Here is a 24,470-nt window from a genome sequence, read left to right on the forward strand (position 1 = left end):
GTTGATCATAAAGCTAGGTAACCAAAGAAAGTGAAAACCAAGCGAAACCAATTTTGTTGGATAGGGAAAAATTAATTCAAATAGAATAAAGGTGAATGCAGCGCAGCAGTTAATATTTCACTAAAATGAGAGGAAATTGTGCACAAAATTTACAAATAGGAACAGAAAGAAGAAATTAATCCATAATTGCCGGATCCAGTGCTTGAAGGATGAAATTGGTGTTTGGAGAACTGTGCCGTTTTCAGGCCAATGTGATATAGCATAATAAAATGGTGAAGCCTGAAATAAAACGTTCAAATTGATCGACAATGCACAAGCAGTGCTCAAAGTAGTGACAACCTGTTTAAAATATTTTTCCAACACTGACCGAAACTGATCAGACAGCATTCCGTGGTCAACGGCAAGTAGAGAGAGATTGAACGCTTGAACGTGAAACAAGCTAGAAATATGGCTCATCATGCGCATGCATAGAGCAAACGCAGGAGCAGGAGCAGTAGCAGTAGCAGCGGCAGTAGTAGTAATAATAGCAATAGCAATAGTAGCGGACGACGATGCATGCTCATTCGTTCGTTCGTTCGTTCGTCAGAATAGAAAACAAATAATCAAACCCCCTCATCCCTCCCTCTCATTCCCTCCCCCTCTAACCCTCATATTCTCCATTTAGAAACAACAACAACAGCCTGCTTAAATGAATGAATCATCATTGGTTCATTAATGACGTTGGTAATTTTTTGATAATGTAAAAAAAGAATTTGTAATTTCTTCTCCCTCTTTCTTCACTTCTTCTTCTTCTTCTTCTACCCCTGGTGCTTAATTATCAAGCGCAGTTGCATTTGATAAGTTTTGAAAAAAAGCACATTGCGAATAATTCAAAAAACAAAAAAATTTTTTGAAACTTCACTCGAACAACTGAAGCATCAGTGCAAAAATATTCAACATGCAATTCTGCATGTTCACGTGAAAAGCTGCACAAGATTTGCACACAGCGTGACAATCGATTGAAACAGAAAAACAGTGCTCTTTCTTTCTATGTTTGCAAGAAATTAAAAAAATGCAAATTGTTGATTTAGAAATAATTTTTAAAAATATATTATTATTAAGTGTTAAAATAGATATAAATTTAATAATTTTTTACATTTCAAAAAACAAAATGAAAATGAAAGAGAGAAAAATCACAGTGTGTGATGATGATGATGATGATGATGATATTGTTCAAATTGAGAGGGATAATAAAATGAACGGGCAATTGAATATAATTGAATATCAAATTTTTGCATACTTTATCGTTGGCAAAGATAACAATGGCAAATGTACACCGACATCGGTGACAAGAAAATGCGGAAACAGAAATGGAAGAAGGGAAAAAAAGAAGAAAACAATAAAAAGTGTCGTCAACATTGTTGCCTTGTCGACATTCAATTTCAACTAACCTTAAATACAGTATTAATCACCTGATTGCCACAAAAATTGATTTTTAATTACTACTAATAATAAATGGGTGCTGTGAAAATTTTTACAAACTGTCATCTGTGATGATTGCAATTGTGCGTAGAAAAAGTTCCAATCAAAAATGCTGCTTATAAATAGGTGTTCATTTAATTATTTTATTGTATAAATTAAATTGAAAAATTGAATTGAATGAGAAAAGTCAAATGACAACGTAGATCTGTTTGAAGATAATGGTGAAAAGTTTAAAATTATTGTACAGTGGTTTGAAATTTTTCGAAAATAGCAGAAAATATTTAACAGCTGGCCACTTGGTAAAAAGTAACGATTTTCAGGTTGTTTTTAAAAATACATAAAATTAACGATACTGAAAATTTGTAAAGTATGAGGAAAAAGAATGCTGGCAGAGAATTAAAATTGTCACTATTAAAGCATTATTCATGTATATTGTGCAAGTTGGAAGTGGAGTGAAAAGATGAAAGAAAATAAGAGCAACCAAGCTTTATGTATAACGGAAAGAGAGAAAGAGAAGCAGTTGAATGTTGTTTGTTTTGCTTCTCTGATGTTTGCAAATGATGAAGATATATATATATATATATATATATATATATATATATGTAATTATATATATAATGTTCGTCAATAAAAAATCCAACTAAAGAACACATCCAAGCTGAAAAGCGTTCCATCTTTCAACTTTAATTGTTAAAATTTCGTTGAATTTCAAAGCCAACAAATGTGACCACCAGATGTGAATAATTTGATCAAATGTTTGCCATTTTTTTTCAATTTATTTAAAAACTTTCAACTTTAAACAAAAAATAGAAAAATTAATTATTTTTGGTTTCTTTTTTTTGAGAAGCGAATGTGATTAATACAATTGCACAACTAAATGATACATAAATACTTGTTGATTAATACACTTTTTAATTTGATGCGATATTTATGCAGTTTATTTTGTTTCAGCCTAAAAAATGCTGTAACTATGATTCTTTTTTCTTGTTCATCAGATACATGATACATGATGGAGTTAAGATGCTGTCGAATTTTGGAAAAGCCAAATAAAGCCAACGAAATATGGTCAATTTTATTTTTATTATTTCATTTTTTCCATTTCAAAGATGGCAAATGTGTATTATTTTGATAAATGAATATGATGAAATATTTGTTCTTCACGTAGGAAGAAATAGGAAAGAACATCTTTTTTTTCTTTCTTCATCTTCCATATTTGTTTATATATTGACACACGATGTTCAGCTTTATTGTCACACACGAGCACAGTTACAATAAGCTTTTGACGTTCTTGTCAATCAATAAAAATGATTGACACGATATTTCACAGTTGTCCTCGTTTTCAAAGATAATTTCGAATAAACGTGTTTACATTCATACATATGTAAATAAATAAATATATATATATATATACATTTTAAATTTCAATGGGAGAAAGAGAGAGAGAGAGGATATTTTGCATAATGGAATGGATGCAAATTTTCCACTAATCTCAGTTAGTCAGCTTGCCAATTTGAATCCGTTTACACAAACGTGATCGAGAAAATTCATCGTAGCCCAAGAAGGTACTACTTGCCGGCTGTTTCTGTAAAAAATGCTTTCCAACGACTGAATTGATTCTTCACCATTTTTTCCATTCATTCATTCATTCAAATCTTGTGCAAGAGGAGGAAATTTTCAAAAATAAAACAAATATTTAAAAATCTACAAAAATGTATAGAAACAAAAAAAAGAATATAAAATTTAATTGATTGATTGGAAATAATAATAATAATAACGCAGAATTTGCTTGATTTAAAATTTCTCAATAATAATGAAAAAAAGATGAAGAATCAAAGTAACACCAACTTTTCCTTTGGTTAAAATAAAGAAAATGGTGTAATAAAAAAAAAGAAAAGAGAAATCACTGCAGAGACGTAGTTGAAATTGTCGTCGACGAGTAGCATGCTCAGATGTATACTGTAGGCAGGTAATAAAACGACTATTTTTTTCTTTTTAGTAAAACTGCCGCAACAAATTCTGCTTCACTCGGTGAAATTTATTTCACCAATTATTTCGATCAATTTCCAATTATTCAGTAAATTTTCAATATACTTTTCTTTCAAAATTGATGCTTTTCAAGCAAGCAAAAGTGAAAAAATAAAGAAGAACTGTACTTGCTAACACAAATAGAAAAAAAACAACATATACACACGCACACACATACAGAGAAACAGAACAAAAGTTGAAATGCAAAAAATAATTAATAATAAATGATAATTCATAAACGCGTCAACTGCTACAAAGCACCATACACAAAAGAGCAACAACACGGCACGGGAAGATGAAGATGAAAGAAAGGAGGAAAATTATTATTATTATTATTATTTAAAAAATGAATGTTAAAATGCTTCTTCTTATCATCGAGGTAAGGGAATTAGAACTTCGACGTAAGAGATTGGAAAGAAGCCGCACGTTCCATCCGGCAGTGTTCCTTGGAACCAATTTTCATCAATCTGCGACGTCAACGTTATAATCTGACCCTCGTGGAAGCCAAGTTCGCCGGGATTTTCAGGTTCAAAATCATACAACGCTTTGCAGCATGGTTTCTGCGATACGAGCGCTGAATAAAACAAAAAATTAAATCAACTGTGAATGGAAAAATTTTCTATTTTTCACGGTTCTTCACTGCTTTACCCGGTTGTGTGTTGGTCAACAACGTGTTCTCAGCAGACAGGGGCGTGTTCCATGGATCCTGCTGTTGATTGGATACCGACCACTGCGTATTCGCCAAAAGATTACCAGAACCAATATCCACACCAGCACCACTAGCACCAGCACCAGCACTGCTGCTGCTGCTGCTTTTGTTCCAATTGTCCAATTCGACGATCGGCTTCGAGCTAGCCGCTTCGGTAGAGTGGCCGAAAAATATCCTCTGCGGATTGTGATTCTGCCTTGGACGACTGCTCGCCTCTTGCACCCTGCATTGAACACAGACAACAATAGAAAATGATCACACTTCTCCTCTGTGTGGGAATGATGAGAAAAGAAAAAAAAAGAAAATTTTTTTTTCAATTCCCCACAATTCACTCTACTACACACAACATACTCTTCTTTCAGTTTATACGATAAATTTTCCAATATTTGAGTCGTTTGCCGGTGAAAATCCAACTGTGCTTCAACAAATGCGAACAACTGGGACACTTGTTCAACCTGGCCAACAAACAAACAAACAAACAAACAATCTTGCTGTTGAAAAATTAATTCAAACTTTAAATACAACAACAACGATAACAATATACAAACTAAGTTTAATTTAAAACAAGAAAAAAAAACAAAACTCACATCATTGTCCAGAACATTAAACATAGCTATTTCGGCAAGTCTTTTCGATTCTTCCAATTTCTCTTCAGCTAATTTTAACTCTTCATCTAAAATATCCATTCAACCGTGTTAACATAAAAAAGATGTTAATTTAAAAATAAACAAAAAACAACAACCAAAAATCAAAAACAAAACAAGATTACATATATACAATGAAAAACATTACATTACATGAAACATGGAAAGCAAAATACGAAAGCGAAAAATCACTTTCACAAAAATGTGCAACAATACAAATAAATGAATGAATGAAGAAACAACAAAATTATAATATCATATACTAAAGAAAATAGTTCATCGGATGAAATTATTGTAAATACACAACTGAACTGAACAGATGTACATGTCTTACCGTATAAATTGTGATCTGAAAAATAGTCAGTGTCACAAAGTACAGTTTTGTAAAATCAATGAAATCACATTACCTTTAATTTGTTTACGCTTTTTACAGTCATAATCAAGTCGCCGCCCGTGCAACTTCTTCCTGTGATGCTGAACAAAGCAAAAATCAAACAACGAGCAAAGAATGAAATGAAAATCAATACAATTTTCACGTATTAATAAGTAAACAATTACAATTACATACGTTCACCTCCTTCAAATCGGTTGCTTGCAAATGGGACAGTGGATCCAAAAAATTTTGCCTGACGTTGTCTTCAAGCGCATATTTGACATCGGCCATCATCTTGAACGATTCACCAGCGTCAATTAGTGCTCTACCTGAGTGAGAAATTATTCAATCAAACGAATGACAAACTCATTTCAATATTTCTCTCTTCTCGCTTTTGTTATACTGTTTTCATCATTATACTTCTATTTACCAAAATATGATCTCTCTCCCAGAAGACGACCGTAACGAAGCATACTATCACCGAGAACCCCTTCTGGCTGGGGGTAGGGCATCGCTTTACTCGTACCACGAAGCTTCGAAATTGTGCTGACAGTTGCCATTTTCGCACGTGTAGCTGTATTTCATTCAAATATATACAGGGTGCATATGTTGATAAGACAAATAAGAAATAAACACTTTACCTGGATTCGGTTGTAGAAATTCTCTAGTTTTGGCCGTCAGATCGTCAATCAATTCCGAAGTAATTTCAATTTTCTATTATAAAAATAAAAGAAAAATTAAACATTTCCATACAAATTAACCGATATGTTACTTCATTTTCATTAACAATTCCAATTTACACTAACAAAAATCACTTTCCATTTACAAATTTTCAATTCTCAATACCAATAATGATTAACAATCAATCATCATTCGATTCAAATACACAGAACACACATAATTGAATATGAAATTTAATACGCATAAAAATGATGTTCAACTAATTAATTTCTTTACAAGCGACAACAACAACAAATTTATTCCAATAAAAAAAAGCCATGTCAACATGTTCTGTCATATTACGCAGTTTTGCACTGCTAATTGCTCAGCGTTCGTTAAAACTTCAACTCTTCTTCACAAAATTAACAACAATTTCTCAAACAGCCTGCTTTTAAACTTCGGGATCAATTTCATTGTTCGAGCAAAATTTCTTTCGTAATTTGGAAAATCAATTGAAAGTCAACAGTAAAACAACAACAATAACCATTCATAAAATAATGATGCAAAAAATCTGTAAAGTCCATTAAACATTACAAAAATTAATGACTACTGCGTCAAAATTACAAACAAGAATTTCCTTAAACAATAATATTTCAAACGCTTAATAGCATCTAATTCCAACTACAGTAAAAATACTTTCGGTATTTAAAAATAAAAAATTTCCTACAAATAATCCACGGGTAAAACATATAATACTATAATATGCCCATTAAAAGATTGAAAAACATGCGCATCAAACATTATTAAGCATGTCCACGAAATTACAGACTGAAGATGTCGCCCATGCATAAGTTTCAACTAATTTAATAAAATGAAAATAATTCATTCAATTATTATCAATAATTACTTTTCCCAGTAATGTTTTTTTCTTAAGATCATGCTAATAATAATGTTATTATGCTATTTTATTTTAACATATTAAGTTTAAAAACCCTTTTCCTGTATAATTTCATCCTTTCATTCAGTTAATTAAAGTTATTTACAACGTCAAACGAAAAACTTTAATGCATTCAAGATCTTTTAACTTGACATAATTAAGATTAAAAATCGAAAAATAAAAGATATAGGAAGTGCCATCTACATAAAGCTATAAAAAATACAAGCAATTCTGTATCGAATGCAGCATTTATTCTATACAAAATAAGCTAAAGCAGTGTAAATTAAACAACGAAAAAGATCTGCCTAACGTAATTAATTCATAGGATAATTCAAATTTATATTCATTTAGACTTAAATATCATATTACTGTATATTTTATATGACACAATACCTGTAATTTATTGATCGCATATAATTTGTATTCACTTTGGTCAGTGAAAAAAAAAGAAATCATTATTCTGTCATAAAACATAACATCATCAATGAAATTCAATGACTGTATTTAAACAGAAATTGCCTAATTAAATGCAAGCATGCCAATAAGGTCGGTGAAACATGAAACGTTGAATATTTTCCGGACAACATTTTAGCTCATCCAATGACCGCCCATGCCTTGACTTGGTTAACCAGGCAGCGGTGTGACATAACTACAGATCGATAGTGGTTCATTTATAGATTATGTGTATCGATCATTTCATTGCCAGAGAAAAGAATCAATAAAATGTATTCGAGCATGGATACACAGATAAAGGCTTAAAGCACATATGCGTTTTGGCATTATGGAGAGATCAACAAACAATTGAAAACTTTAATGACTCATTTCACTGTTGTACCCAACGGAATAAGACGACAGCTTCAATTGATTCTCTATCGTGTCATTAGTGGAACTAGTGAGAAAACAAACATTCCAAAACATTTCATGTAAATGTACATTCTCGAAAATGAGACAAACGAATATTTTAACAAGGCAACCCATAAACAAGAGAAAACATATTGCACTTAAAGATAAATTGGGGGAAATACGAGCACTCCATCGGTGAAAAAGATTAACAGCTGAACAAGCAGCTTACATAACGAACAAACAAGCAAAGAAGATCACAAAGCACAGTGAAATGAATCGTAAGACAAACAAAATTTTTGTTTTAAATAGCTTTGCGCTGTGCTCATAGCTGTTTATTTATATCAGATGTAACTCAAGCTGATTTTTGTTTACAATTCATATAGACAAATACATATATGTATACATCTTTTAAAGTATCATTGAACAACGGCAACCACATAGTGGAAAATATCATAAATTTAACACAAAGTAGTTTCACACTCTACACGAATAAATAAAAAAGATTAATAAAATATCATTGTATCGTTAGTTCAAGCAGTAAAAATGTTAGTCTGATGATCGGGATAATCAACTTGATGAGATGGAAAAAATTAGCTCAATATCGAACTGAGGAAACTGGAAGAAAAGTGCCCATTATATGTTCAATGGAATGACATGTAACGACCTAGAGAAACTGGTCAATTGTGGCAGAATGAGAAATTTCATACCCCCCTAAATCGAACATCATCAAAAGCACCACTGACTGCTGTACGAAAACACGGAATTGATCGATAGCTAACACTACATAAAATGCTTACTTTTTCCATGTCAAGGTATGTTTCATCCAGTTTTGTCGCCTCAGCTGCACCTACTCGTTCACTAACATACTGAAAAACAATACAACAATAATCGAGCAATTTTTCAGCTAACCAACAAAAGTACAATTTCACCTGATTTGCTTTGTTAATCTGCTTCCTTAATCCGGCAAGTGACATGGTGAAACAAATGCTAAAAAAATAAAAGAAATTTGTTTAAATTACGACGTGAAAAAACAAAAATAGTAAATGACAAACATGATAAAAGCAGAACAAAGCACGTACGAAAACACTTGTCAATGAAGTACAGAATTTTAAAATATGACATGCAAGAACTAATAAAAGTTGAATAACAATAGTTTTAAATCACATTTTAATACTTTAAAAATATTGTCCTTAAATCAAAAAAAATTTTTATTATTTTTTATTAATTTATTTTTATTAATTTCTTAAAATTATTGTCGGATTAATGGAGTGAAAACTACATTTCAAGAATTTTAAGATATCCTATTTTCAAGGTCTTAAAATTAAGAAATAAAAAAAAACACAGAGTTATACAAATTAAAATTGAATTTTAATATATTTAAATTTATTCTTTAATACTGCACGAATTTTTGAATTAAATAATAACAATTCAACGTAAGCGAAAGCGATGGCATTTATGATAAATGATACGGATGACAAATATAAAAAGGAAAAATATTTAAAAATTATGATATAAATTTAACAACCTGAAATATTTAACATTATCTGCGTAGTATATTATTAAACATTTTAATTTTATGCGTTATAAATATGTACTGAATGTTTTTATAAAATTCTTTTCATATAATCTGAATCTTAATATAATTTTATATCTATCTCTAAAATTGTTTTTATATAATTTTTTAATAAAAATTTTAAACTGTATGTAAAATTTAATAGAACAGAATATCAAGCGCATATTACATCATGTTCTTGAATGTTTCTTGTAACTTTGATTTAATTTCAAATAAGGCATTTTTGCATGCTACTCGTTGGAAAACTGTTCGATATTTATCACAAAATATTTGATATGCAATGCAAAAATAAAGATCTTAATCAAATTATTGCAAAATATAAGACTATTTAACATTGTGTAAAGGAAATAAATGTTAAACTATTTTCCAAATAAGCCATGCACAATTGAAAAACAATGCTCATAACAAAGAGTATTCAATTTCAAAATTAATAAGCAATTAAATTTAATAATAAACATTGCAAAATAGATACAGTGGACCGTCAATTATTTGTTTTTTATGTCGTTTCAGTATTTTTTTTCTATTAATATAGTATCACATGATAATTATATCAAATTATACCCATAAATGAATTAAATGCGCATTACATAAAATTACAATCTACATAATGTCATCATTTTAATAAACCAAAAATGAAATAAATAAACTTAAAACGTTTTCAATGATTTCAAAGATATTTAATTATTCTGATAGTTATGCAGCGCTCGTCGGCGCTAAATGGGTACGGATCATCACTGTTATGTAGCAAGAAGAAATCTAAAACAAAACCGGTTACAGAAACTAGTTAGACTAGATAGATTAGATTATATAGTAGTCAGTTACAGAGTTACCGAGTTACTGCTCTGCTGAGTTACGGAGTCCTTCTGTGTGTGTGTTGTGAAATCGCGTGTGTATTTATTTGTGTTTCAATAAAGATATACTACACATTTGAAAAAAACACAATAATCACGAAGGGTTAAATATTTATTATACACAAAACAACAAAGCGAATACAACAATGACAAAACGAGAAAGCGGAATAGCAGCCACAAACACCAAAAATCACCGACCTTTTCTTCGCGTCCCCAACTGTACGTTTCCCTACAAAAATATCAGTAAGATGTGCAGGTACAATTCGGTTCTTCCGTCGTCACACTGCCCCCCCCCTCTTTCAGAATAGTTCGTCCCAAACTTTCTCTAGAGGTATAATCTTGCAGGTGACCAGGTGGCCGTCGTCTACGCTTCAGCCTTCCGGCGACGTCCGACGCGGGTGAGGAGGCGGCTGATGTTCCTGCCGCACCGTGTTCCCGTCTCGGGGAGACCGGTCTCTTTCGTCTGGATGCTCAGTGGATTCCCTGGCTTGGTACCACCTCATCCGGTCAGAGTGAACCACCAGTGTGCGACGCTTCCGCTCACGGTGTCGTACGCGGTACGTCTGCGGCCCCATTATTTCCACAACCCAGTAGGGCCCCTCCCAGCCACGGTCGAGCTTCCCTCTTCGTGGCATCGCCAACCACACGCGGTCGTTCGGGTCGGCCACTCCCGCACTGCGGAGGTTTTGCTTGGGTCCGTGGAGAGCCCTTTTTCCGAAATGATGTTGCCCAAGTATGCCACCTTCCTATTCGTGAGCCAGTATTTCTCCAGTTTAACTTTCAGGCCCACTTCCCGGAGGCGGCAAAACACCTCGCGCAGTCGTGCCGTGTGCTCTTCGGCAGTCTAGCCAAATACGATGACGTCGTCCAGGTACACCAGGCAGTCGGAGCCCATCAGGTCCCTTAAAACTGTCTCCATGAGCCTCTGAAAGGTGGCCAACGCGTTGCACAGTCCAAAGGGGGTGATGAAAGCTGTCTTCTCCCGATCTTGTCCTTCCACCTCAACCTGCCAGTAGCCGATTGCCCTGCTCAGGGTCGAGAACCATTGTGCACCCACCAACGCATCCAAGGTGTCGTCAATCCTCGGGAGCGGGTGGGCATCCTTCCGGGTGAAGTTGTTCAACTGCCTGTAGTCGACACAAAACCGACATGACCCATCTTTCTTCTTCACGATAGGGGATGCCCAGGGGCTGCTTGATGGCTCTACTACGTCTCGTCTCAGCATTTCATCCAGGAGGGCTTCCACCTGTGCTCGCTGGTGGTAGGGGATCCGCCTTGGGGAGCACCTCACTGGTTTGGCGTCGCCGGTGTGGATGGCGTGGCGTACCACGCTCGTCCGTACGAGATCCTCATCCGACGTGGACAACACGTCCGAGAACTCCCTCAGGATCGCCGCCAGTGCTGACCGATGGTTGCCACTCGACTCCTGCTCACTGGGGAGCATTTTCTCCATGGCTTCCTGCACTGGTTGGTGAGTCATAAGCTCAGGCTGCGGGGATTCCGCTCTGACCGGGGCAACGGCGTGGGACTTCGGGAATGGGATATTGCTCTGCCGCATCCTCAGACAGTCCGCCGTTGGGTCCGGGGTGCATCCGTGGTACCACGGATCCAGTGTCCACGAGCATGTTGCACCTCACTCCACCCACGGAGCCCTCCACAATCGGCTGCTCGATCTCGAGGGACCGTATGATGACGACGGAAAAGGTTCGGTCGGTACTACTTACTTTGCCCGCGCGTTCGTCGCGGGAGGAAGCTTGGCACTCCCTGCTGATGTGGCCCAGTCCACCGCACGTCCAGCAACGTATGCTTCCTTTCTTCTCCGGCCGGCGTCGCCGCTGGGGGAGCGATCTCTTTGCAGCCGCAGGGGTGTTGCTCGTCAGCAGTTCCTTTAACTTCCGCACCAATTCCGCCAATTCTTCTCCCACTTCCTTTCGCGTCGTCACCGCGGCGGCTGTAGCTTCCGTGACCTCGACGGCTGGCTGCTTGTCCTCCTGATCAGCGTCTGCTTTGACAGAAGAGACGCTCGCCTTGAGCGTGATGAGCTCTCTCCAAACGCGCTCTTCCCGGGCCGCAACTTCGATCGCCTCCGCGAAACTATCCGTCCCGCTTCGCAAGACAGCAATTTTGACGGCGTCCGCGGAGAGTCCTGCCTTGAATTGTTGCAGCAGGATTTTGTCGGATGCTCCACTCAGCCCGGGAAACGCCTTCGCGAACAGCCAGCGCAAATGACCAGCATACACCCGCACGCTTTCACCCCGTTGCTGTTTCCGCCGGAAAAACTCAGCGTAGAACCGCTCCGGGCCGCTGCGTACCCCGAAGGCTTCAAACAGGGCCGACTTCAGGTCGTCGTAATCGTCCGTTTCCTGGACGTGCATGGCCCTCATTACGCCCCGCACCTCCGCATCTGTACGGTACTGTACTAGGGCCGCTCGTCGCTCAGGGCCTATACGGGCGGCTCGGAAGTACATCTCCATATGTTCGAACCAGGTCTCCACGTTCGACGACATAGTTAGTATCTCAGGCGGCCTAACCCATTCCAGACCGTCAAGCCTACCGCGCTCACCATTTCGTCGCTCAGTGGTTATACGGGCGGCTCGGAAGTACATCTCCATATGTCCGAACCCGGTCTCCACGTTCGACCACATAGTTAGTATCTCAGGCGGCCTAACCCATTCCGGACCGTCAATCCTGCCGCGCTCGCCATTTGTAGCGCTCGTCGGCGCTATATGGTTACAGAACATCACGAAGAGTTTAATGCTTATTATACACAGAACAACGGAGCGAATACAGCAATGACAAAACAATAAAGCGGAATAGCAGGCACACACACACACGCACACACCAAAAATCACCGACCTTTTCTTCGCGTCTCCGACTGTACCTCGCTTTACAAAAATCTAAGTGAGATGTGCAGGTACAATTCTGTTCTTCCGCCGTCACAGTTACTTTGAAAAGTACATAAAATGTAATTGAAATTGTTTGTAAATTCTTTCAGCATCAATGTTCCAGTAACATATTAAAAATTTCAGCTTAATTCTTTTCTAATAGATAATTTATGCCAAAGATTAAATCAATTTGTCGTAGCTAGCTCTGCGAAAAATCTTATTTGATCAGCCGCCTGTCAATGAGAAAAATAATTTTTGATTGAAATCTTAAATTAGTTTCTGTAACAAGCATAAAACAAATAAATGTGCAGAAGCCAGTCGCGTTAGTTTTTATTTTAAAATTTACTCATGTTGCAAGCAGTTAATAATTTATTAACAGTATAAACATGACAAAATTAAGTTAAGCGCTTCAGGCTGAAGAATTAAATTAATAAATCACAACGATAACAAACACTCGATATGTAAGATTAAAATTATGCCTTTTTGCATAACAAAACTGACTCATAGTTAACTTTCAAATCAATAGTAAAATATTTACATTAGTAAACTTGAATATTTTAAAATCATACTGTACAGGCTGTTTAACAGTTTGCCACATATATATACATTTATTTGTTTATTTGTGAACATTAATTTTTGTTATCTTTTATATACTCTCAGATGAATGTAGCTCTGTTAGCAGTGCAACTATTATTCGTTTTTATAATAGTTGTACTGATTCTCCATCAGTATGGTGATTGGCAACGCCAGCATTTTCTTGTCTCATTTTCTACAGTCGTCGCCTGGTTTCTTGCTTTTGTCATTGTCTTCATGTTACCATTAGACGTTGTATTGGTAAAAGCTTTTTTCCTTTAAAATATATTTTTGTTTTGTGCAACATTTGATGTAATACATTTTATGAAATTTCTAATATGGATAGCCCAGTGTGTAAGGTACTACATTGTTTAGAAATTTTGTAATAATGATATTATTCTTTATTAACATTAATGATATTTATTTATTATTTTAAAAATTAGTTTAAGCAGAGATACCGACCTGTGACTTGGTTGGTTATAAAAATTGAAAAAAGCGTGATCACTTTTGTACTTTTGCTGTAAGTAGCTAATATAATTTTGTTGCGATTGAATTTTTGTAAAATGATAATATTGAGCGATATTTTTATTAAATTTCCATAATCTACCGCAAAGCAAACGCTTATGACAAGATTATGTTTGGCATCGAAATTGAATTTCAATTTGTTATTTTTTCAGACTTTCCATCGTCTTTGCGATAACAGAGAAATTATTGTGAACAACGACACCAATCGTTCATTTGTACCTGCAGATGACAACTGTCAGTCGTCTGATATTGATTTACCAGATAATGTTTTGCCAATATTATGGCGTTTTGTATACTGGACGTCTCAGTTATTAACATGGTAGCAGTTTGTTATTATTGTAAAAAAGTGTTTGCCTTTTACAAACTGTTATAATGTTTATAATGATTCCTGTTATGTTTTGTTTTAATTATTGTTTAAGGAGGAATTAATCATTTCATGTTTTATATTTTAGGATAATATTACCAATCATGCAGTCATATTCAAATGCTGGAGAATTTACCGCATTAGGGAAGCTTAAGCGTGCATTAATTAACAATGCTCTTTATTATGGCACATATTTGATCATTTTTGCGTTTTTGCTTCTATATGCAGTTTCCAAAGGGCACTATTTAAATGCGTAAGTTTTTTTTTATTTTATTTTTTGAACAAATAATTTTCAATAGGATTAGATTTAACTTGAAATGAAGTATGAAAGCATGATTTGCTTATTAGAACAGTTGTTTGAATTTACTTTGTTTTAGTGGAAACTTGAAGACAATTTGTATTGCCGCAAGCAATACTTGGGGATTGTTTTGGTTGGTACTTTTGCTTGGCTATGGTCTTGTTGAAGTACCTCGAAATACATGGCTGAACAGTAAGCCAGGATACACGTTGATGAAATTGTACTTCAAGTTGGGCAAGCTGATGGTGGAAAGGAATGATGCAGAAGAAACGGTGAAAGAGCTTTGTCAGCAGGCTTACTTGTTGTCATTGCAAAATGAAAATTGTTCTGTTCGATACCCGATGCTAAAAGTTATTCTTGAAAAGGTATTCAAAAAAGCAATTTATTCAAACATCAGTTGTTGTGGAATATTTTACGAAATATTTTCATGAAATTATTATTGGTAAGATAATTGGTGTATATTTGAATTTTCATTTTTTTCCAGTTTCCTACCAGTATGGTGAGAGCAGTAGAAAAGAAAGCTCCTCAAACAATAGCACAGTCTGATAAGCAGTCTTCCGAAAAGATGTTGATTTTATTTCACAAGCAAGTTATCAAATCATTGCAAGATTATAATCGAACCAACGCACAATACGATGCAGCTATGGCCAACGCGATTTATTTAGAAGACGTTGAAAAAAACCAACAAAGCCCGGATACTCAAGCTCTTATTGTCCAAAACCAAAATCCTTTGATTGGTGTAATTTGTCATCCGACGATTAGTACATTTTTTTGCATTTTTTCTTTTTCGTTGTTTAGTTGTTCACTTTTTAGGATGGTATTTCGATTGTCGTTTGAAACGCTACTTGCTGATTGTGTTGTCTGTATTTTGTTGCATCATGTCTGTTTTTATTGTTTGGTCTGAGATGACGTTTTCCAACGTCAATCCACCGTTATCTTTAGCCGCGCTTTTTGTCCACATGGCTGCCGGTGATAAAAATTACATGTTCATTGAAGTGAGATTTTTATGGGAAAATATTATCTCAATAGTTGATAATTATTTTTCTATTTTTAGATGTTTTCTATCACAACCATAAGTTATATGTGCATATGCGCTTATTACACCGTTTTTCGTCTGAAAGTTTATCGATACTATCATTTGGATTCTCATCACCACACGGATGAAAATAGCTTACTATTCAGCGCAATGTAATTTATTCCATCATCATCATCATATATTCAAATGTTAATTATAACTTTGCTTCAGCTTGCTTTGCCGACTCACTCCACCGTTATGTTTGAATTTTTTGGGTATCATTCACATGGATATGCATGTTACGAAAGATTTGAATTTACAAACCGAAACAGCATATACTAAGGTTTGTTTTTTCTTTTTATCAAATGAATTGAATCTTTTATTTTGAAAAGAATATCAATGTAATTAATTTTATAATTTCTTTCCTTTCAGTTGATGGGTCACTTGGATGTGATTGAACCAATATCAAGTTGGTTTAACATCTATTTTCCAATGGCTATTATTTTGTTGTGCATTTTTACATTTTTTCGTTTGGGTTCACGTCTTTTGCATTTTCTTGGTTTTGAACAGTTCATTGTGGACGATGACATTACGGCAGATTTAGTTGTGAATGGCAAAGCGATGGTTCTTGCCGGTAAACAAATCTAATTTTCCAACGAATTAAATTAATAATTTAAACTACCGATTCTTCTTTGGCTTTTGTTCTCTTCGTTCAATGAATTGATGTTTTGCTTGAAATTTTGAAGAGCGCAATCAAAGGAAACGACAAGTGGATCGCCAGTCAAGAGATCAGTTTTGGAAATCCAAGCTTGGCAATCGCAGTTTATCAACGCAGCGATTTGATCGTAGTCGTGGTATGGTTTTTTTATTTTAATAATTTCGATGTATGCATTTCTCTTTTTCAAATTTAGCTTCAAATCGAATACACAATATTAATTCAAGTGGAATTTTTTCCAATGATCGGCAGTGCATCATAGAATTGGAGGAATTGCCTGAAAATACCATCGACGATGAGAGAAGCCGTTTTGATTTCAACATGGCAAACTATGGTACACCACAACCTGCATCAACAAGAATTTTTGAAGATCTCTGAAATAATTTTTTTTTTCAATAATCTATTGAGTTTTACTGCGTGGTCGTGGTGCGAGTACTTTTCGACGTAGTGTTTCTTGCAACCTTGTTTACGCATGTTTTTGTCATTTAAAAAATAAAATTAATTGTTCATATTCATCAGTGAGCAGTGTGTGTGTGTGTGTTGTTTTGTTGTTTTTCACAATTAAATGTTGAAGTTTATTTGTTCTTCGACTTGTTTATTTTGTGGTGCATCATGTTTTTTAAATTGAAATTCAATAAAGTTAGGAATGTCGTTTGAAATGGTTTAGTTGTTCAAAAAAATGATTTATTTTTTCTTCATGTTCGTTGATAATGCGTTCAAAGTGGTTGATTGGTCAGTACTTTGAATTTTGATTAATACAACTTAAATACTTTAAATACAAAATAAAAGAATGCTTGAAAATATTACTGAATAATGAATACTTTGAAAGAGTGACTCATACGAACGACTAAGCATACATACTCATACGTTAGGTTGCAATGCAATCAATGAATTTATTGCTTAACATTTTTTATCAATCTTTTACACCTTAATTGATTGTTTAAATCGTATGCAATTTTAACCTCATTTGAATATATTATAAAACTTTATAAACATTTCACCAATATATGGGAAGGTGCATTCTGTAACAGATTACTGTAATATACATCTAATGTATAAGATTACATCTTTCGCGATTTGTAATGAAACGATAATTTTCAGCAGTTATTATTAAAGACATTTTAACTGTATTTTTCAGTAGGAAAACTAAAAATATAGTGTTTTACAACAGCAAAAAATTATTGCAGAAAAGTATGATAAATACTGTAAAATAATGCTGTTCCCGACAGAACAGCGAGGATACTGTAATATTTGAAGCGATATATCATAATACTGTATTGCCAGAGTGTTATTAGTAGCGCTGTGCGTGTGAGCGTGAAAAATAAAGCTTCTTCTCGCCCGTTGTTTGCGTCTCGTAATTTGTTCGGCACTCCCCAAGCTTGAGTCGCCTCTAGGTTCAAAATATACAGTTCACTATCGATTATCGGAAGAGTTCACGACCCGCGTTTGCAATGAACAAATGCAACTAAAATTATGCTATTATTTTTATATGTTTAATTTTTAATGTTTCATATGCTGTTCGTATAATTATTTGATAGTTATTAATTATACGTGAACGTTTTTTGGTATACTGTATTTTGATATCTAGCATTTGTTTACGTTGTCGAGCTTCTATTACGTTGTTTGTCACGATGGGTTGTGGTCGATGTTCTTCAAAAATGGTTCTTGGTCTTGTTGGATTGAGTTTATGGGTAAATTAAGTAATTTATAATGTAAATTATATAGACAACGGCTCTGTTAAGTATGCGTAGAGTTTTGCATTATGTTATTTGGTAAAAATGTTGTTTTTTTGAAATTATACTACGTGTTTGTTATGAAACGTCATATTCAAAGAATTTTTGCTTATTACTGCATAAATTAATGCTGGTTAATGTAAAATTCTATGACGTGCTGGGATATTTATGAATTAAGTGGTTTACCGTAATTGTTTTTCTTATTGACCGTATTTTTATGTATATTAATTTCTAATGCTTACGTTTTATAATTGAATTTCAACAGAATTGCTTTCCATTTTTTGTGTACTTTTATATTCAACATATGTTTTTATGATTAATCGAATAATTTTTTAAGGTTGCAGCAATATCTTTGTTCTTCATCAGTGGATACGCTTTGGTTACCTATAAGCATTATGACAGTTTTACAACTGCGCAATACGCACTTGCGCCGGCAATATTTTTATCCTTTATTGGAATTGTCTTCTTCCTCACCGGTCTGTTAGGCTGTTGCAGTGTGTGCAGTGATAACAAATGTTTAGTATTTTCTGTGAGTATTGTTTTTTTAATTTCAAATTAGTTTTAACGAATGGATGGTCCGTTTGTTTTTCTCGATTGACGCATAGCATTTGCATTATACAAGCGAGACGTAATGTTTTATTTTGAAATTTGTCATCAATAGATTTGTGACTTTTATTACGTTTTCGTTTTTATTGTAGTATTTTGTGTAAACCAGTTTTATGGCAAATGTTGAGAAAGTTCCTTACAACATAATATCAAAAGAAATGAAAATCTTTTTTATTGATTCCTTCCTTTTATTGATTGTTTAGTGCGTAATTGTTTCGAATAGTGCGTGTGGGGGAGGGGGGAGTGTAAATATTCAGTGTGAAGTCAAATAGGAAAGCGCAAAATTTTGTTTAATAAAAGAACGTAGTTATATTTTTTAAAAATAGTTTTTCACATCGCTGGCTTTGTTGATGATTATGCTGATCACGGCTGTGTCGTTGACTGTCACTTACCGTTCTGATATTGATGCGATGATAGTCAACACAACTCAAGAAGCATTGAATCGTTATGGTGAAGACAAGGCAGCCGAAACTTCTCAAATCGATTTCTTGCAGAGTCAGGTATGTTATTTTTTAATGGCATTAAAAAAATAGAAAGAAAAAGAAATGAACACATGTAATTATTAAAATAAAAATTGCAAGTGTTGATTTTTTTGGCTTAAGATGCAATGTTGCGGATTTAACAATTATACTGATTGGAGAAAGACACCCTGGGGTATGAAGCCGGAAAACGAAGACAGAGTGCCGAAGTCGTGTTGCAAATTGGAAGCAAGTGACTGTGCCGGAAATATTAAGCTGCAACTTAAGTTGATAAATGAACAAGGTTGCTATGCAATTTGGCAAGAAATGCTGAAGTCGAACATCAAGCGTATTGCTATTGGTGGAGTAGTTTTTCTGTTGGCATTGGTGATCTTTTTACTTTATATATATATGATTTGTTCTTTTTCTCTTTTGATAACACTGCTATTTGAATTTAGATCCTTGGCATGGTTTGTTCTTGCGTTCTGTTGTGTTATAAAAGCAAAGCAGCGATGTATACGAGTTTGAGATGAAGAATGAACATTTGGTTCCATTGAAAATGATTGATGATTAGTAGAGGATATATGCTAAATTTATTTCTATTTGGAAGAATAATTTATCTGGAAAGGAGGATTCTTGATTTTTTCGTGAATAATTGATTTTCATCATTTGGTTGATTTTGTTTTTCTATTTGATTCTTAATAAAATGGTTAAAATTATTTATACTGTGAGTTACGTGGATATATTTGTATACTATGAAGTTAATTGAGAAGGATTTTATTTTCCAATTGTTAATGCAGTGAAAAAATGTATTGCAGGCGTATAAAATGTATATATATATATATATATATGTTTGCACGCGTTGTTTGTTGGTCAAATGAGGAGAATACATATCAAACAAACGTTTCGGTGTAAATGTCGTTTTCAAATCCGACATTCTCATAAGAGCACAAATGAAATGCTTTTTCAACATTCTGTCCGATGGAATAATTGTTGCTAACTGTAGCCACTGCTTGTTGCCGTTTTGAAAGGGAACTGTTTCTCCTGGTCTCGGTGGAAATATTGAAATGATTAATTTTCATTTTCCAGTGTTGCCAAAAATTGTATTTCGACCGTCGACTACAACTGCGCATCCTGTGCAACTGATATACTGTTGGTCGTGCGACGGCTGGGGTCGATTTGCGCTTGTCTCGTTTTCTGAGCTGATTGTAATTGTAGTCGATACGGTTCTTTTTCGCGTACACTTGGGCAGCGCATATGGCGAAGACGATCATCAGAATTGTACCCCCAATCATGGCAGTCACATTCCACGTTGGCATCGGCTTGAGACTGTAGTCAACGTTGGTCCACAACACCACCGGCTCCACTTGGGCACAGTCCATCGCATCGTTCAGGCAACACTGTTGGCACCGGTGATTCGGACAACACTGGGTCTGCTTGTCGCAGTCGTAATTCGTTAAACAAGGATTCTGTTTTTCCATTCAATTTATCCCTGAAATAGCAAAAAAGCAAATAAGAAATAAATTCCTCTCCAAAACTATTTTCATGCATACGAGCAACAACAACAACAACAAGGCTTCAACAACTATCCCATTCGTTTATCAAATTGATAAGCATTTGTACAAATTCTTCTTACATATTAATATTTACTGGCCAATCGAACTGACTAACCTATTCCAATTTTATTAATTTAATATTTATTGAAATATGCATTACAACAACAATTCTTATTCAATTTTATTATTATTATTATTATTGCTCTTGTTATTGTTGTCTTTGCCGTTTATCTAATGGATTATTTATTATTTGTATTAAATTTTTTGAACTTCAAAATATATATATGAAACCATTTCGTTTTTATAATTTATAATTTAATTATCTTCAAAAAATTCAAACTCTACAAATCAATCGTAGAATAGCAAAACGTTTCCTAAATTGATCCAACAAAAGGCAGAGGGAGAGAGAGAGAGACAGAGACAGAGAATTTCCATTTCATAACTTGAATGAATGAAATCAATTATATCTCCAGCTTTTATTTCGTAATACTTTATTTTTAATTTTAAAATAAAACTAAAAATGAATTTATCATTCTACGAAGAAGAACACTTTTTACAACGAAACAAATCTGTCTCATACATACCTGTATTGTTGGGTATGTTGAGCAAAGGTGAGATTGCGCCTTGAAAGAATGACAAAAAATTAAGCATTTTTGCAGTTGCTATTAAATGCACGCAGCATTTGCGTTTTTATTTTATCGTTCAAAAATGTCAATCAATATATTTCATTGCCTACTAATTGATGTTTTTCAAAAAAAAGTTCTGATCGATAAATCTCGACTGTCCGAATCATCAAGATTCCACGCTTCCTGTCTTGCAGAGGGGGTGCAGACTGAATGCTTTTCAAAAGAGAAACAAAAAAGTAAGAATAAAAAATTTTATGCTTTCAAATTATACACCGTTTCAAACGGAGGCAATTTTCACCTGAAGTATCCATTTCCCCGGTATAATTTTTTCTCCAAGTCGATTGGATCCAGGTGACACGCTTGCATTCACCATACCACTTCAATCGATGAGGAAAATTTGTGCAAAATATAAATTTCAAAAAAATAATAATTTATTTTTCCCATTTTATTATTATTATTTACCTCATTTATTTCACTTTTATCCACGAAGCATTATCATCAATAAAAAGTAATTTCTTACCTCACCGAATTAACACAAACTATTTCATCTGCTTCAGGCAACTTTTCATTTTATTCCTCTCTTTTTGTCCTTTTCTTTCTTCATTAAAATCTAAATAATCGTTTTTAACAATCTTTTCCATTATTTTCAAGTCAATATCGGATCATAAATACCAACATTAATAATTGTTGTTGTTGTTCTTGTTGCTGTCATTCTTTGTTCAAGAAAAAACAAAGCATAAATGAACATTTATTTTATCACGACTGAAATTTTATGCAACTTTAAATTCTTATTTCATCATTCAAATTCACATAATTCATTTTTCTGTTTCTTCTCGTAGCGTCAGTTGCATAAACATCCCATTCGGATGATGAATCACAAACAAAAAAATCAGCTTTTTTTCAGTATATCTATCGTTAATCAATCACATAAACGAATAAATAAATAATTAATTACCCACTTACTTGTTCAAAAATCAAAGCATGTAATATATGCAATATTATAAAATTGTATGAATTCCAAAGAATTGAAAAGAATTTTCACAAAATAGGAGCAAAATTGAAGCAACAATCGAATAAAATAATGATGATTAAAATTAATTTTCTGCAAAGTAGAATTCATTCAAATAAAAAGTATTCTCCAAAACTACCATCTTGTATCTGATCGTCAAAACAGTGCTTTCAGTGGTGAAAGTCATTTCAAAAATCCTGAAACAAAATAGGAGTATGTAAAACAAAAATTACGGTAAACAAAAATGATCACCTATTTATCATTTATTTATCATTAATTAATTTTTTCCATTTGGACAAGTCCTCTTCAACTTGAGATAGATAAATCATTGCAAAAATCGATGTAGCAATTCTTTTTGCTTGGATTCACGTGTACACATTCCTACTTTTTGATATCTGTATTACTAAAAATGATTTGTCTTTTAAAAGGTAAATATCGGTATTGTTCATCTAAAAAATAATGGCATATGGAAAAATCAGTTTTATGATGTAAATGACATGCAATGGAATTTATCGTAAATTGATCTACTTAGGATTATACAGCACTAAACGACTTTGATATACATTAGCGATTTATTTAATTATTAAGAATAATGGCAAAACTTTTCAGAAATCATAACCACAATGCGCAGTGTTGCATAAAATAAAATATTTCATAAATTATAAAAAAATCATGTTTCAAAAATGCGCACATTTATGCAGAAATTAAAACATTCACCATCTAGCAAACCAGTGCTTTAAGCAAACAAGTGCATTTCAAATTATGCATAAAGCAGCTGAAGACTAATGACCTGTGAGCCATGTACAAATTGCAATATTCACCTGTTGCATCATGCACTTCGAAACAATCTCGTGTTGTTGCTAATGTTTGCTGCAGTGAGAAATTGAAACGCATTTACATATAATTTACGCCTATGTAGCATTTTCTGTTCATCATAGCACGGTTAATATATTTGAATTTTCTGCAATAAATATATTTGCATAGTCTCATTTCAGAACAGTGCCAAAGGAACAAGTACACGCTTATTACTGCTTTGAATCCAAAACCCATGTACAAAACGGTGAAAACAGCACAACAATCCCCTGACAACTGTATTTTAAACAAATGCGAACGTTTCATATTTGAAGTCACATCGCTAGAGTAATATAGAGAAAAGTATTCATAATTTTGGAATTTACTTTTTTCTCGTCACTTCAATAAACAACAAAAGACAATATTCAAATTTATAAAGCACCTTTCAATCCCGTCTTTTAGAATGGTTTGTTAAATTGAGATGAATTTGAATTCAAATAACAGAAAAGTTAATTAAAAATTTTATGCCGTTATTACGTTTCATAATAAAACAAATTAAATATGAAAAATATTAAAGAATGCTAATAATTCATAAATACATATATAATGAGTGAATTGAATAATTGAAAAAGAAAGTCATTTTGTTAATGAAATTTTCACTGTCTTATTGATGTCATTTTTAAATTTTTCTTGAAGATCAGTATATATGTGTTTTAATGTGACAACAGCGTTTAATTTGTAGAATTAAACTTTCAATTGTTCATTTTTGTTCAGCCGAATATGTCGCTCAGATAAACTGCTTTTTGCTTGCTTGAATGTCTGATTCGATGGAAGCAGTGATCAAAACTAGCGATGATGCCGTCGTTTCAGAATGCGGATATTCGCTGTCCTGCTGCGTTGGTGGACTATCGAGAAGCATTTGGATTCTCTGGAGTCATGAACGACCAACTAAATTTGAAGGAAACTGACTTAAAGAGATGAAGCGGCTTGAATTGTGGCAACTCATTCTGATTTATTTAAAGCAATGGTTCGCAACTCCTGTGATGCACAACCCCTCTAATGAAAGTTGTGCAGTTCATGCCCTCCCTCTAAAAAAGTATCTTGTCTGTCTATCTTGTATCTGTCTGACATTTCATGTCTGACATATCGAGAAATTTGCCCCTCCCCTATGAAATGTGCAGTCATCTCCTTCGAAAAGTATAGCGTATATATCTGTGTACGCAAGCAAATTTTGGCTCA

The 24,470-nt window shown here is 34.0% G+C and overlaps 7 protein-coding genes across 7 annotated transcripts; 3 read left to right on the plus strand and 4 right to left on the minus strand.

Annotated features, from left to right (window-relative positions):
- Nucleotides 1-3,857: 3,857 nt before the first annotated feature.
- Nucleotides 3,858-8,626, minus strand: Tsp_12088 (putative BAR domain protein). Its single transcript, XM_003372737.1, has 11 exons — nt 8,582-8,626; nt 8,450-8,518; nt 7,203-7,307; nt 5,854-5,926; nt 5,643-5,786; nt 5,408-5,541; nt 5,247-5,313; nt 4,783-4,868; nt 4,547-4,650; nt 4,135-4,418; nt 3,858-4,060 (listed from the first exon to the last, which is right to left on the minus strand). Exons 1-11 carry the CDS (start codon nt 8,624-8,626, stop codon nt 3,858-3,860), a joined length of 1,314 nt encoding a protein of 437 aa, XP_003372785.1.
- Nucleotides 8,627-10,849: 2,223 nt separating this feature from the next.
- Nucleotides 10,850-11,556, minus strand: Tsp_12089 (conserved hypothetical protein). The gene is made up of 2 exons (XM_003372738.1): nt 11,077-11,556; nt 10,850-10,978 (listed from the first exon to the last, which is right to left on the minus strand). The coding sequence occupies exons 1-2, from the start codon at nt 11,554-11,556 to the stop codon at nt 10,850-10,852; spliced, it is 609 nt and encodes a 202-aa protein (XP_003372786.1).
- A 699-nt stretch (nt 11,557-12,255) lies between these two features.
- On the plus strand, nt 12,256-12,883 carry Tsp_12090 (conserved hypothetical protein). Its single transcript, XM_003372739.1, has 3 exons — nt 12,256-12,571; nt 12,598-12,709; nt 12,736-12,883. The coding sequence occupies exons 1-3, from the start codon at nt 12,256-12,258 to the stop codon at nt 12,881-12,883; spliced, it is 576 nt and encodes a 191-aa protein (XP_003372787.1).
- A 738-nt stretch (nt 12,884-13,621) lies between these two features.
- Nucleotides 13,622-16,829, plus strand: Tsp_12091 (LMBR1 domain-containing protein 2). Its single transcript, XM_003372740.1, has 11 exons — nt 13,622-13,795; nt 14,212-14,378; nt 14,512-14,676; nt 14,801-15,086; nt 15,206-15,482; nt 15,535-15,716; nt 15,776-15,909; nt 15,968-16,079; nt 16,169-16,370; nt 16,483-16,590; nt 16,648-16,829. The coding sequence occupies exons 1-11, from the start codon at nt 13,622-13,624 to the stop codon at nt 16,827-16,829; spliced, it is 1,989 nt and encodes a 662-aa protein (XP_003372788.1).
- Nucleotides 16,830-18,082: 1,253 nt separating this feature from the next.
- Tsp_12092 (tetraspanin family protein) lies at nt 18,083-19,776 on the plus strand. The gene is made up of 4 exons (XM_003372741.1): nt 18,083-18,142; nt 18,522-18,713; nt 19,117-19,290; nt 19,393-19,776. The coding sequence occupies exons 1-4, from the start codon at nt 18,083-18,085 to the stop codon at nt 19,774-19,776; spliced, it is 810 nt and encodes a 269-aa protein (XP_003372789.1).
- Nucleotides 19,777-20,141: 365 nt separating this feature from the next.
- On the minus strand, nt 20,142-20,729 carry Tsp_12093 (conserved hypothetical protein). The gene has a single exon (XM_003372742.1). It carries the CDS (start codon nt 20,727-20,729, stop codon nt 20,142-20,144), a length of 588 nt encoding a protein of 195 aa, XP_003372790.1.
- An 824-nt stretch (nt 20,730-21,553) lies between these two features.
- On the minus strand, nt 21,554-23,333 carry Tsp_12094 (hypothetical protein). Its single transcript, XM_003372743.1, has 4 exons — nt 23,230-23,333; nt 22,579-22,636; nt 21,729-21,807; nt 21,554-21,636 (listed from the first exon to the last, which is right to left on the minus strand). Exons 1-4 carry the CDS (start codon nt 23,331-23,333, stop codon nt 21,554-21,556), a joined length of 324 nt encoding a protein of 107 aa, XP_003372791.1.
- Nucleotides 23,334-24,470: the final 1,137 nt, after the last annotated feature.

The sequence above is a fragment of the Trichinella spiralis genome (assembly GCF_000181795.1).
Source record: "Trichinella spiralis strain ISS 195 chromosome Unknown Scfld8, whole genome shotgun sequence".
NCBI lineage: Eukaryota > Metazoa > Nematoda > Enoplea > Trichinellida > Trichinellidae > Trichinella > Trichinella spiralis.